At 40.6% G+C, this 15,337-nt stretch overlaps 1 protein-coding gene across 1 annotated transcript in view; it reads right to left on the minus strand.

The window, feature by feature from the left end:
• Positions 1-1,924: 1,924 nt before the first annotated feature.
• Positions 1,925-15,337, minus strand: part of LOC128700572 (transcription initiation protein SPT3 homolog) — a 57,437-nt gene continuing 44,024 nt past the window's right edge. The window contains exons 7-8 of the mRNA XM_070098991.1: positions 2,457-2,629; positions 1,925-2,088 (exon numbers count right to left, since the gene is read on the minus strand). Coding sequence (XP_069955092.1) covers positions 2,459-2,629 — 171 coding nt within the window. The 3' untranslated portion in view covers positions 1,925-2,088; positions 2,457-2,458. The remainder of the gene's footprint in view (positions 2,089-2,456; positions 2,630-15,337) is intronic.

Below are 15,337 nucleotides of genomic sequence, written 5' to 3' on the forward strand. Positions count from 1 at the left end.
TGTAAATATCAAGAACAGTGTAAATATCAAGAACAGTGTAAATACCAAGAACAGTGTAAATATCAAGAACAGTGTAAATACCAAGAACAGTGTAAATATCAAGAACAGTGTAAATACCAAGAACAGTGTAAATATCAAGAACAGTGTAAATATCAAGAACAGTGTAAATACCAAGAACAGTGTAAATACCAAGAACAGTGTAAATATCAAGAACAGTGTAAATACCAAGAACAGTGTAAATACCAAGAACAGTGTAAATACCAAGAACAGTGTAAATACCAAGAACAGTGTAAATACCAAGAACAGTGTAAATACCAAGAACAGTGTAAATATCAAGAACAGTGTAAATACCAAGAACAGTGTAAATATCAAGAACAGTGTAGATATCAAGAACAGTGTAAATATCAAGAACAGTGTAAATACCAAGAACAGTGTAAATATCAAGAACAGTGTAAATATCAAGAACAGTGTAAATACCAAGAACAGTGTAAATATCAAGAACAGTGTAAATACCAAGAACAGTGTAAATATCAAGAACAATGTAAATACCAAGAACAGTGTAAATACCAAGAACAGTGTAAATATCAAGAACAGTGTAAATATCAATAACGGTGTAAATACCAAGAACAGTGTAAATATCAAGAACAGTGTAAATACCAAGAACAGTGTAAATACCAAGAACAGTGTAAATACCAAGAACAGTGTAAATACCAAGAATGTAGTGTAAATACCAAGAACAGTGTAAATATCAAGAACAGTGTAAATATCAAGAACAGTGTAAATACCAAGAACAGTGTAAATATCAAGAACAGTGTAAATATCAAGAACAGTGTAAATACCAAGAACAGTGTAAATATCAAGAACAGTGTAAATACCAAGAACAGTGTAAATATCAAGAACAGTGTAAATACCAAGAACAGTGTAAATATCAAGAACAGTGTAAATATCAAGAACAGTGTAAATATCAAGAATGCTGTGTAAATACCAAGAACATGGAACAAATACCAAGAATGTAATATAAATACCAAGAACGTGGAGTGAATACTGAGAACATTGTGTAAACACCAAGAACGTGGAGGAAATACCAAGAATGTAGTGTAAATACCAAGAATGTGGAATAGATACCAAGAACATGGAGTAGATACCAAGAACGTGGGGTAGATACCAAGAACATGGAGTAGATACCAAGAACATGGAGTAGATACCAAGAACGTGGAGTAGATACCAAGAACGTGGAGTAGATACCAAGAACGTGGAGTAGATACCAAGAATGTGGAGTAAATACCAAGAATGTGGAGTAGATACCAAGAATGTGGAGTAGATACCAAGAACATGGAGTAGATACCAAGAACATGGAGTAGATACCAAGAACGTGGAGTAGATACCAAGAACGTGGAGTAGATACCAAGAATGTGGAGTAAATACCAAGAATGTGGAGTAAATATCAAGAATGTGGAGTAAATATCAAGAATGTGGAGTAGATACCAAGAACGTGGAATAGATACCAAGAACGTGGGGTAGATACCAAGAATGTGGGGTAGATACCAAGAATGTAGTGTAAATACCAAGAACATGGAGGACCGTATTTTCTGGCATATGAGGCACACGAAACAAGTATCATAACAGTAAATCAATAATCATATTCAAGGGCTAGTGACCCTTTTACTTTATGCTACAGTGTAATCCCGACTTACCTTGACCTTGACCATATAAAGCACAGACTGATTTTCCAAGACTTTTTGTGGGGATCAAAGGCATACCTTATATGCTGGAAAATACAGTAAATATCAAGAACATGGAGTATATACCAAGAACAAGGTGCTAATACCAAGAATGTAGAGTTAATATCACTGAGACAGACTGGATAGCTTTATGAACAAGAAGATTTTTGCCTGTATTACTGTGGTGAATAAAAGGTTTCCACTGCAACTATGCCATTTACTTCAGAATTATGCTTACTCTTGGCACAAGTATTACATAGTTATTTTTGTAAGAAGAATTTATATAATGTTGTTGAAATATATAAGACCGGTTCTTGTTGTGGTGGAGCCAGCTGCTTCTCTCCTTTGTTTCCAGAAGATACAGCATCTGTAAGTTATAAATTTTATAAATAATGTATTACACAAAGAAACGTTTACAGCCATGTTGTATTTTTCCACTAAATTGTTTAAAGGCTCAACATTTAAATAATTCATATTCATATGCAGTATACAAGAGGGTCCCACTTAAACAGCAGGTTAGGTTCTGGGCTCCTGCTGGTATCTTACACTCATGAATCACGAAACTGGTATCTTACATTCAAGGATCACAACACTTACTGGTATAAACTGTAAGAGATAATAAATATTGCAGCTTACAACCGGTGCTATCTTCACAAACAATGCTCACTGCAAGCATAAGATTAAAATAAAGAGCTTCTAGCATTCGTGTTAATAACTACAAAAAAATTAGCTTACCTTTAGGCAGCAAGCAGTCTGGTATTTATAGATGACCTGACTTTTGACAAGGGCCCAAGAGGAGAGTTATTGGCCCAGTAGCGTCTCACAGCCTCTCGTACCTCTGCAGGCGTTATGGGATCCATTCCTATGCTATGATCATCTCCAGATCCAATCTCTTGTAGTGAGCCACTCTGAACAAGACAATTTACAACTGTATTACTAATAGAGATAATGTAGAATTACCTAAAAAAATGATTAGGCACTTTATAATCATTCTTTTAAATATACTTCAGAAGGTATTTAACATGAACAAATTCTTTCCATCGTAATGATTTCCTACAGTGAATCCCAGACTGGTGTGCTAGTTGTCTGGCATATGAGAAGGCACAAGAATTCCATGATGGTAGAAATAGCATGTAATATATAGTACAGAACTGCATTATGCATGTAATAATAATAATATTAATATCTTTATTTACTACAAGTACATGTACAAGGTATACAGGCCTAGCTGACATCAATGACATACTACTACATATATAGAAAGCCCCTTGTTATACTGAGCATTTTGGGCAAATTAGGTCAGTTTTGTCCCAGGATGCGACCCACACCAGTCGACTAACACCCAGGTACCCATTTTACTGATGGGTGAAAACAGACAACTAGTGTAAGGAAACTTGTCCAATGTATCCACCCCTTTTCCAGGAATATAACCCAGACCCTCACTGTGTGAAGCGAGAGCTTTTCCCACCAGGCCACGGGGCACCGTAATGTTGGCACCTCACCTATGATATGCCTTTGATGAATTTCGAGAGTCTTACTACTCTCGGAGCCCCGAGAGTAGTGATTCACTCTTGAAGAGTGAATCACTGAAGACCAGTGATTTACTCTTCAGGAGGTGGGATGACTACATTTACCACTTTCATGAGGAGTCTTGGAGGACCCAGGCCAAGGTTAGTGGATGAGGAGGGTGATCCAGGCCAGGGCTGGTGGATGAGGAAGGTGAATTCAGGCCAGGGCTGGTGGTGGATGAGGAGGCTGATCCAGGCTAGGGCTGGTGGATGAGGAAGGTGGATCCAGGCCAGGGTTGGTGGTGGATGAGAAGGGTGGATCCAAGGCAGTGAACTAGCAATTCAGAGTGTAGCAGTTCTGGGGCCCCACTGCTCTGCTTACTGTTAGTTCAACCAGCCAATCACATGGAAGCCCGCCACTTCAGCCAAGGTGATGCCACTTCTAAGCACCTGGCTGAGGGGGCAGCCTTCCACTTTGAGTGAGTGGCTCTGATCTGCATCATTTCTAGTCTTGCATTCTCTTGTTAACATTGTACATGGTGTATACAGGAGGCCCTCCACATTAGCAAGGGTTAGGGGATCAAAAATCTCACGACTCTTGAAAATTCGTGAATGTCTGGTGCACAAATATGATGTAGGGAAATATAATAATACTGTACTGCAGCATCTGCAAATGTTTTGATGCGCAAATATATTGTAGGGAAATATAATAATATCATTTACTTAGCCAAACAATACTTCTTCCTTAACTTATTGAACCACGAACAATCATAAAACACATGAAAACATCGTTGACGGGGTAAGAGGGAGGGTAGTAGGGACATGACGGGAAGTGTTTTCGCATACTTTTTTTTTCCCACATGAGCACTTGGCTGGGCATTCACGGATGTTCAAACCTCGCAAAAGTGGAACTCGCAAAAGTGGAGGGCTAGCTGTATATTAGTGAAGAAATACATGGGTAAAGAAATCTACCTGTTTGTGTGCCTTACCCTTGATCTGCCCTGCGAAGTTATTGCTTGGGGATGTAGTTACGATTAGGTGCAACAGGCCATCAAACTACCACCTGTGTTCATAATATTTGCAAAAAGCTGGTTTTGTCTTTATTCTCCTGGCAAACTTTTCTTAGCCTAATAGATTCTGTCACATTTTAGTGATGGATTCACATACATACATCTCTACTTTGATATATACAGTGGACCCCCGGTTAACGATATTTTTTCACTCCAGAAGTATGTTCAGGTGCCAGTACTGACCGAATTTGTTCCCATAAGGAATATTGTGAAGTAGATTAGTCCATTTCAGACCCCCAAACATACACGTACAAACGCACTTACATAAATACACTTACATAATTGGTCGCATTCAGAGGTGATCGTTATGCGAGGGTCCACTGTACTATACAAGTCCAATCAGGCTTTCATATTCTGCACCAGCCATTAGTTTGCATCAATGCTGCTATCTAGCACATCTGCTCCAGACTAGAACTGAGTGTAGTGCACACTGTGTTGCACTCACTGGACAGATTCAGGACAGGTCACATTCCTGCAATCTTCCATCGACCTATGGAATGGCACTGGCTAGTGCCAAACATTCGCTCTGTAGCCACCCCAAATATAAAATTATTGCAGCATGACAGAAGTCACACAATAGCTGGCAAAGATGCCAGCACAATGGATGACAAAATTAGGTCTTTTCTTGTCAAGCAAGAGAGTAATCTCAGTATTACTGGTCATTTTCCATCTGGTCTGCCTAACAAGCATACTTTTTTCATTTCTCTTCTGTATATGACCATCTGGTGCATGTACTGTAAACTCATATTTTTTTGGGTAAGCATTACTCAAGAAATACTGGAATTTAAGAAGTCACATAACAAATCCCTCTATTTTATGTTTTAATGGGTTCCCTTTATGTGAATTCACTTTATGCACCATGGCCCAGAAACACATCTATTGTACAGTGGACCCCCGCATAGCGACTTTAATCCGTGCAAGAGGGCTGATTGTTATGCGAAATGATCGGTATGCGAATGAATTTTCCCCATAAGAAATAATGGAAATCAAATTAATCCATGCAAGACACCCAAAAGTATGAAAAAAAAAATTTTACCACATGAAATATACATTTTCCTACACACCAAGAGAAGGATACATGCACAATAGTAGAGTAGTACATGCACAATATATATTGTGCATGTACTACTCTACTAAATGAAGAATAAATGACACTTACCTTTATTGAAGATGCAGCAATGACTGATGAGACACTGTGTCCTGGGAGTGCCTCTTCCTCCTGAGTACTGTAGGTCCTGTTTAGCATTTTCTTCCAGAACAGGCCTTATCACACTGTGTATGCCACTACGATTCTTAACCCTTTCAGGGTCCAAGGCCCAAATCTGGAGTCACGCACCAGTGTCCAAGATATTTAAAAAAAAAAATTTGTTATTTTTTCTTATGAAATCGTAGAGAATCTTTTTGTGAAGGTAATAAAACAAAAAGTACGAAAATTGGTGGAAAATTGACGAAATTATGCTCTCGCGAATTTTGATGTGTCAGCGATATTTACGAATCGGCGATTTTGCCGACTTTGACTCCCATTTTAGGCCAATTACATTATTCCAATCAACCAAATTCTTAGCTATTTCACTAGTATTACTTCTATTCTATCGATTGAGCACAAGAAATCGCCAAGTCAACTGTTTCAACTACAAAATAAAGTGATCGGAAATTGTTAATTTGGCCAATTTAACACAAAGTTCAAAATATTCCAATTTCAAAATAGGGTCCAGAATGAACAATGTAGGCATTCCTGGCACTAAACTAACATTTCCTCTGTTCATTAGTTATGTTTTGAGGCTTTACAAATAAATTCCATTTTGATTTTTTATTCACATAATGAATTTTTATTCACACCAAAAAATAGAAGATTTACTGTTATGCAATACTGTAATAATTGTATAAATATCATCACCATATTTGTGAATGTATATTAGACCCACCAGCTGATGTGTATTAGACGTGTGAGGTCGTTTGTTTACTCTTGAATATCGGCAAAAATTTAACATTTCCGCTACTTTGAGCTCAGTTTCAAGCCATTTCCAATGCTAAAACCAATCAAAATCATCTCTTTTTCTGTAATATGTCTTCCATTCTATCAAATGAGACCAAGAAATCGCAAATACAACTATAAAAAACATACGAAAAAACACTGCAAAGTTGCTGTTTTAATCGAAAAATCATGATTTCATTTTTTTTCTCTCATTATGCACAGTGTGCTGCAGGATCTGTTTTATGTGGTGCACACATACCACATAGATGTATTCTCTCATATCTAGGCCCAAATGTACCACTCACAGTTTATCAGAGTGAGCTGAGCTCATGGCGTAGATCTACGGTTTGGACCCTGAACGTAAAGCCGTAGATCTACGGGACGGACCCTGAAAGGGTTAAATCTCTCAAACCAACCTTTGCTGGCTTTAAATTCACCAATATGAGCACTAGTTCCAGGCATTTTTCCCTGTTCACCTGGGTGTTAGTCGACTGGTGTGGGTTGCATCCTGGGAGACAAGATTAAGGACCCCAATGGAAATAAGTTAGACAGTCTTCGATGACACTGACTTTTTTGGGTTATCCTGGGTGGCAAATCCTCTGGGGTTAATTGTTTCTTGGTATTCTCAATAAGCCACACCAACAACGGTGCTACAGCAGCAGCAGCAGCAGCTGACAGTGATACAGCAGCAGCAGACGATGCTACAGCAGCAGCAGATGGTACTACAGCAGCAGCAGACGGTACTACAGCAGCAGCAGCAGCAGCTGACGGTGGTACAATAGCAGCAGCAGCTGACAGTGCTACAGCAGCAGCAGACGATGCTACAGCAGCAGCAGACGATGCTACAGCAGCAGCAGACGGTACTACAGCAGCAGCAGCAGCTGACGGTGGTACAACAGCAGCAGCAGCTGTACCACCAATAGTAGCGATGGTTGATTGGGGTTTATTATACAACCTGGCCAGCTCGGAGACACGCACTCCACTTTCATACTTATCAATGATCTTTTTCTTCATCTCTATAGTAATTCTCACCCTTATTGCTGTAGGGTTGGCACTAGAAGCTTTCTTGGGGCCCATGGTCACTTATTTTCCAGAAAAAATCACCAAAAACACTGTAATAATACGAAATGGTCCGATTGTATGCTTGGATGTTACCGCGGAGGCTGGCTGGTAAACAATGCCACCGGCGGCACATGTGAGGCTGGCTAAGGGCGCACATTGGACGCGTCTCGGACGAAGAGCGGTGAGCGGGTTTTTGGGCGGTATGCGAGGCAAAATTTTTGCGATAAAAGCGAGCGGTATGCGGATTGAACGGTATGCGATGCGTACGGTATGCGGGGGTCCACTGTATAAGGACAAAATTGAGGTTGGAGAGTTGAGGGAGGAGGTCTTGCTTCTCCAGGAGGAGATTAGGAGGCTGAAGGTCCACCTCAATGGGTCTGGGAGAGAGTGTGAGGTGGCTGGAGTTGTGGGGAATGAGGCTTCTAGCAGTGAGGTGCAGTCTGTCTCTCGCTGTGAGGAGGCTGTAGTTGGGGAGGTAGCAACGGCTACCAGCAGTGAGGTGCAGCCCAGCACCTGCTACAAGTGGCGAGTGGTTCACAGTAATGGGAGGCGCATCAGACTAAGGAAACTTAAGAGTGAAGATCTGAAGGTAGGAAATCGCTTCTCTGTTCTTCAGGATGAATGTACTTCAGTGGCCAGTGAAGGTAAGGGTACTACTGCCCCTGCTAATGGAGGTAAGCGCATTCTTGTGGTTGGTGACTCTCAGGTAAGATATATTGACCGTGCTTTTTGTGATAGGAATAAGAAGATGAGAGATAGAGTGTGCTTCCCTGGAGCTGGTGTTTGGGACATAGTCAACAGGCTGGATAATATCATGTCAGGTAATGGGAACAAGCCCATTATCTGTCTCAGTGCTGGAGGAAATGATATTGGGAAGGGTAGGAGAGAAGAGCTGCTAGATAAGTACAGATCAGCTATAGATTTCATTAAGTCTAAGGGAGGGATCCCAATCATATGTAGCATCTTGCCTAGAAGGGGAGTAGGAAATGAATGGTTGTCTAGGGCAATTCGTGTAAATTGCTGGCTAGACAGATACTGCAAGGAACTTGCAATCCCATTCATTGACAACTGGAACAATTTTTATGGCAAACATGATATGTATGCAAGGGATGGGGTACATCTCTCTGGGGCAGGGGTGGTAGCACTTGCAGACTGATGGAAGATAGAGGTATGGGTGTGTGTGGGAAACAAGCAGGTTGCAACACTAGGGTTGGAAACAGTAAATGTATAAAAGGCATTCAGCATGAAGTTATAAATAAAGACAATAGATCAGGTCGGCAAACAAAGGGGGACAGCAGAGGGCAGCAAGGGACTAACTCCCTTAAGGTTTACTATACTAATAGCAGGAGTGTAAGAAATAAGATAGATGAGCTAAGATTAATTGCAAGTGCAGGAAACATAGATTATTTTTTTTTTTTTTTTATTATCACACCGGCCGATTCCCACCAAGGCAGGGTGGCCCGAAAAAGAAAAACTTTCACCATCATTCACTCCATCACTGTCTTGCCAGAAGGGTGCTTTACACTACAGTTTTTAAACTGCAACATTAACACCCCTCCTTCAGAGTGCAGGCACTGTACTTCCCATCTCCAGGACTCAAGTCCGGCCTGCCGGTTTCCCTGAATCCCTTCATAAATGTTACTTTGCTCACACTCCAACAGCACGTCAAGTATTAAAAACCATTTGTCTCCATTCACTCCTATCAAACACGCTCACGCATGCCTGCTGGAAGTCCAAGCCCCTCGCACACAAAACCTCCTTTACCCCCTCCCTCCAACCCTTTATAGGCCGACCTCTACCCCGCCTTCCTTCCACTACAGACTGATACACTCTTGAAGTCATTCTGTTTCGCTCCATTCTCTCTACATGTCCGAACCACCTCAACAACCCTTCCTCAGCCCTCTGGACAACAGTTTTGGTAATCCCGCACCTCCTCCTAACTTCCAAACTACGAATTCTCTGCATTATATTCACACCACACATTGCCCTCAGACATGACATCTCCACTGCCTCCAGCCTTCTCCTCGCTGCAACATTCATCACCCACGCTTCACACCCATATAAGAGCGTTGGTAAAACTATACTCTCATACATTCCCCTCTTTGCCTCCAAGGACAAAGTTCTTTGTCTCCACAGACTCCTAAGTGCACCACTCACTCTTTTTCCCTCATCAATTCTATGATTCACCTCATCTTTCATAGACCCATCCGCTGACACGTCCACTCCCAAATATCTGAATACGTTCACCTCCTCCATACTCTCTCCCTCCAATCTGATATTCAATCTTTCATCACCTAATCTTTTTGTTATCCTCATAACCTTACTCTTTCCTGTATTCACTTTTAATTTTCTTCTTTTGCACACCCTACCAAATTCATCCACCAATCTCTGCAACTTCTCTTCAGAATCTCCCAAGAGCACAGTGTCATCAGCAAAGAGCAGCTGTGACAACTCCCACTTTGTGTGTGATTCTTTATCTTTTAACTCCACGCCTCTTGCCAAGACCCTCGCATTTACTTCTCTTACAACCCCATCTATAAATATATTAAACAACCACGGTGACATCACACATCCTTGTCTAAGGCCTACTTTTACTGGGAAAAAATTTCCCTCTTTCCTACATACTCTAACTTGAGCCTCACTATCCTCGTAAAAACTCTTCACTGCTTTCAGTAACCTACCTCCTACACCATACACTTGCAACATCTGCCACATTGCCCCCCTATCCACCCTGTCATACGCCTTTTCCAAATCCATAAATGCCACAAAGACCTCTTTAGCCTTATCTAAATACTGTTCACTTATATGTTTCACTGTAAACACCTGGTCCACACACCCCCTACCTTTCCTAAAGCCTCCTTGTTCATCTGCTATCCTATTCTCTGTCTTACTCTTAATTCTTTCAATTATAACTCTACCATACACTTTACCAGGTACACTCAACAGACTTATCCCCCTATAATTTTTGCACTCTCTTTTATCCCCTTTGCCTTTATACAAAGGAACTATGCATGCTCTCTGCCAATCCCTAGGTACCTTACCCTCTTCCATACATTTATTAAATAATTGCACCAACCACTCCAAAACTATATCCCCACCTGCTTTTAACATTTCTATCTTTATCCCATCAATCCCGGCTGCCTTACCCCCTTTCATTTTACCTACTGCCTCACGAACTTCCCCCACACTCACAACTGGCTCTTCCTCACTCCTACAAGATGTTATTCCTCCTTGCCCTATACACGAAATCACAGCTTCCCTATCTTCATCAACATTTAACAATTCCTCAAAATATTCCCTCCATCTTCCCAATACCTCTAACTCTCCATTTAATAACTCTCCTCTCCTATTTTTAACTGACAAATCCATTTGTTCTCTAGGCTTTCTTAACTTGTTAATCTCACTCCAAAACTTTTTCTTATTTTCAACAAAATTTGTTGATAACATCTCACCCACTCTCTCATTTGCTCTCTTTTTACATTGCTTCACCACTCTCTTAACTTCTCTCTTTTTCTCCATATACTCTTCCCTCCTTGCATCACTTCTACTTTGTAAAAACTTCTCATATGCTAACTTTTTCTCCCTTACTACTCTCTTTACATCATCATTCCACCAATCGCTCCTCTTCCCTCCTGCACCCACTTTCCTGTAACCACAAACTTCTGCTGAACACTCTAACACTACATTTTTAAACCTACCCCATACCTCTTCGACCCCATTGCCTATGCTCTCATTAGCCCATCTATCCTCCAATAGCTGTTTATATCTTACCCTAACTGCCTCCTCTTTTAGTTTATAAACCTTCACCTCTCTCTTCCCTGATGCTTCTATTCTCCTTGTATCCCATCTACCTTTTACTCTCAGTGTAGCTACAACTAGAAAGTGATCTGATATATCTGTGGCCCCTCTATACACATGTACATCCTGAAGTCTACTCAACAGTCTTTTATTTACCAATACATAATCCAACAAACTACTGTCATTTCGCCCTACATCATACCGTGTATACTTATTTATCCTCTTTTTCTTAAAATATGTATTACCTATAACTAAACGCCTTTCTATACAAAGTTCAATCAAAGGGCTCCCATTATCATTTACACCTGGCACCCCAAACTTACCTACCACACCCTCTCTAAAAGTTTCTCCTACTTTAGCATTCAAGTCCCCTACCACAATTACTCTCTCACTTGGTTCAAAGGCTCCTATACATTCACTTAACATCTCCCAAAATCTCTCTCTCTCCTCTGCATTCCTCTCTTCTCCAGGTGCATACACGCTTATTATGACCCACTTCTCGCATCCAACCTTTACTTTAATCCACATAATTCTTGAATTTACACATTCATATTCTCTTTTCTCCTTCCATAACTGATCATTTAACATTACTGCTACCCCTTCCTTTGCTCTAACTCTCTCAGATACTCCAGATTTAATCCCATTTATTTCCCCCCACTGAAACTCTCCTACCCCCTTCAGCTTTGTTTCGCTTAGGGCCAGGACATCCAACTTCTTTTCATTCATAACATCAGCAATCATCTGTTTCTTGTTATCCGCACTACATCCACGCACATTTAAGCAACCCAGTTTTATAAAGTTTTTCTTCTTCTCTTTTTTAGTAATTGTATACAGGAGAAGGGGTTACTAGCCCATTGCTCCCGGCATTTTAGTCGCCTCATACGACACGCATGGCTTACGGAGGAAAGATTCTTTTCCACTTCCCCATGGACAATAGAAGAAATAAAAAAGAACAAGAGCTATTTAGAAAAAGGAGAAAAACCTAGATGTATGTATATATATATATATGCATGTGCGTGTCTGTGAAGTGTGACCAAAGTGTAAGTAGGAGTAGCAAGATATCCCTGTTATCTTAGCGTGTTTATGAGACAGAAAAAGAAACCAGCAATCCTACCATCATGCAAAACAGTTACAGGTTTTTGTTTCACAGTCATCTGGCAGGACGGTAGTACTTCCCTGGGTGGTTGCTGTCTACCAACCTACTAGATATTATTGCTATAACAGAGACCTGGCTCAATCTGAAAGATAGAGAGATGCCCTCTGAATGTCACATACAAGGCTATAAATTATTCCACACTGACAGGGTCAACAGGAAAGGTGGTGGAGTAGCGATGTATGTCAGAGACAATTTAAATTGTTGTGTTAGACAAGATATTAAATTAGAAGCATCAGCCACTGAATCTGTTTGGGTACAGCTTCTCGAGGGCCGAGAAAAACTAATTTTGGGTGTGATTTACAGGGCCCCAAATCTTGATAGGGAGTGCAGTAAACTTCTATGGGACGAAATTCGTAAGGCATCTACATACGAAAATGTTGTGCTAATGGGAGATTTCAACTATAGACAGATTGACTGGAGCAATTTGACAGGAAATTTAGAGTCAGGTGACTTTCTTGATACGATCCAGGATTGTTTTTTAAAACAGTTTGTGACAGAGCCTACTAGGGGAAATAACCTCCTTGACTTGGTTCTTGCCAGTAGAGAAACACTAATTAATAATCTTGAGGTTAATGATGAGCTTGGGGAAAGTGATCACAAATCACTCAGTTTTAATATATCATGGAATTCCCCTAATAATGGCAATCAAGTCTCCGTCCCTGACTTTCGCTTGGCTGATTTCATAGGACTGAAAAATTACTTAGGTGGGCTGAACTGGAATGACCTGACTAAGGGTCAGGTAGGTGGTGATGGTTGCCGATATGATGCTTTCCAGGGCATAGTTCTAGCTGCTCAGTCAAATTATGTTCCAAATAGGGAAATCAGATCAAACAAAAATGATCCTAAATGGATGAACAATAGATTAAAATATCTGATTGGTCAAAAGAGAGGCATATATAGGCAAATCAAAAGAGGAGAGGGGCAATTAAGAAATCGATATATTTAGTTAAAGAGAGAAATAAAAAAGGGAATTAGAAAAGCAAAAAGAGATTATGAGGTTAAAGTTGCAAGAGAATCGAAGACTAACCCAAAAGGATTCTTTCAGGTATACAGAAGTAAGATCAGGGACAAGATAGGCCCACTCAAAAGTTCCTCGGGTCAGCTCACTGACAGTGATAAGGAAATGTGTAGAATTTTTAACACATACTTCCTCTCAGTTTTTACACAGGAGGATACCAGCGATATTCCAGTAATGATAAATTATGTAGAACAGGACGATAATAAACTGTGCACGATTAGGGTCACAAGTGACATGGTCCTTAGGCAAATAGATAAATTAAAACCTAACAAATCCCCAGGCCCTGATGAACTGTATGCAAGGGTTCTAAAGGAATGTAAAGAGGAGCTTAGCACACCTTTGGCTAATCTTTTCAACATATCACTACAAACTGGCATGGTGCCAGATAAGTGGAAAATGGCAAATGTGATACCTATTTTCAAAACAGGTGACAGGTCCTTAGCTTCGAACTATAGACCAATAAGCCTAACCTCCATAGTGGGAAAATTTATGGAATCAATAATTGCCGAGGCAGTTCGTAGCCACCTTGAAAAGCATAAATTAATCAACGAATCTCAGCATGGTTTTACAAAGGGGCGTTCCTGCCTTACGAATTTATTAACTTTTTTCACTAAGGTATTTGAGGAGGTAGATCATGGTAATGAATATGATATTGTGTATATGGACTTCAGTAAGGCTTTTGACAGGGTCCCACATCAGAGACTATTGAGGAAAATTAAAGCACATGGAATAGGAGGAGAAATTTTTTCCTGGATAGAGGCATGGTTGACAAATAGGCAGCAGAGAGTTTGCATAAATGGGGAGAAATCAGAGTGGGGAAGCATTACGAGCGGTGTTCCACAGGGGTCAGTGTTGGGCCCCCTGCTGTTCACAATCTACATAAACGACATAGATGAGGGCATAAAGAGCGACATCGGCAAGTTTGCCGATGACACCAAAATAGGCCGTCGAATTCATTCTGACGAGGACGTTCGAGCACTCCAGGAAGATTTGAATAGACTGATGCAGTGGTCGGAGAAGTGGCAGATGCAGTTTAATATAGACAAATGCAAAGTTCTAAATGTTGGACAGGACAATAACCATGCCACATATAAACTAAATAATGTAGATCTTAATATTACGGATTGCGAAAAAGATTTAGGAGTTCTGGTTAGCAGTAATCTGAAACCAAGACAACAGTGCATAAGTGTTCGCAATAAAGCTAATAGAATCCTTGGCTTCATATCAAGAAGCATAAATAATAGGAGTCCTCAGGTTGTTCTTCAACTCTATACATCCTTGGTTAGGCCTCATTTAGATTATGCTGCACAGTTTTGGTCACCGTATTACAGGATGGATATAAATTCTCTGGAAAATGTACAAAGGAGGATGACAAAGTTGATCCCATGTATCAGAAACCTTCCCTATGAGGATAGACTAAGGGCCCTGAATCTGCACTCTCTAGAAAGACGTAGAATTAGGGGGGATATGATTGAGGTGTATAAATGGAAGACAGGAATAAATAAAGGGGATGTAAATAGTGTGCTGAAAATATCTAGCCTAGACAGGACTCGCAGCAATGGTTTTAAGTTGGAAAAATTCAGATTCAGGAAGGATATAGGAAAGTACTGGTTTGGTAATAGAGTTGTGGATGAGTGGAACAAACTCCCGAGTACAGTTATAGAGGCCACAACGTTGTGTAGCTTTAAAAATAGGTTGGATAAATACATGAGTGGATGTGGGTGGGTGTGAGTTGGACCTGATAGCTTGTGCTACCAGGTCGGTTGCCGTGTTCCTCCCTTAAGTCAATGTGACCTGACCTGACAAGGTTGGGTGCATTGGCTTAAGCCGGTAGGAGACTTGGACCTGCCTCGCATGGGCCAGTAGGCCTTCTGCAGTGTTCCTTCGTTCTTATGTTCTTATGTTCTTATAAATACTTTTTCCTCCACATGCAAAATCAAATTATCATTACAGCTTCTCCTCACTTAGTGACATACTCATTGACCAACAACTCAGACTTATAACGGGATCTGTGACCAGTATGCATACC

The sequence above is a fragment of the Cherax quadricarinatus genome, chromosome 65 (assembly GCF_038502225.1).
Source record: "Cherax quadricarinatus isolate ZL_2023a chromosome 65, ASM3850222v1, whole genome shotgun sequence".
Lineage (NCBI taxonomy): Eukaryota > Metazoa > Arthropoda > Malacostraca > Decapoda > Parastacidae > Cherax > Cherax quadricarinatus.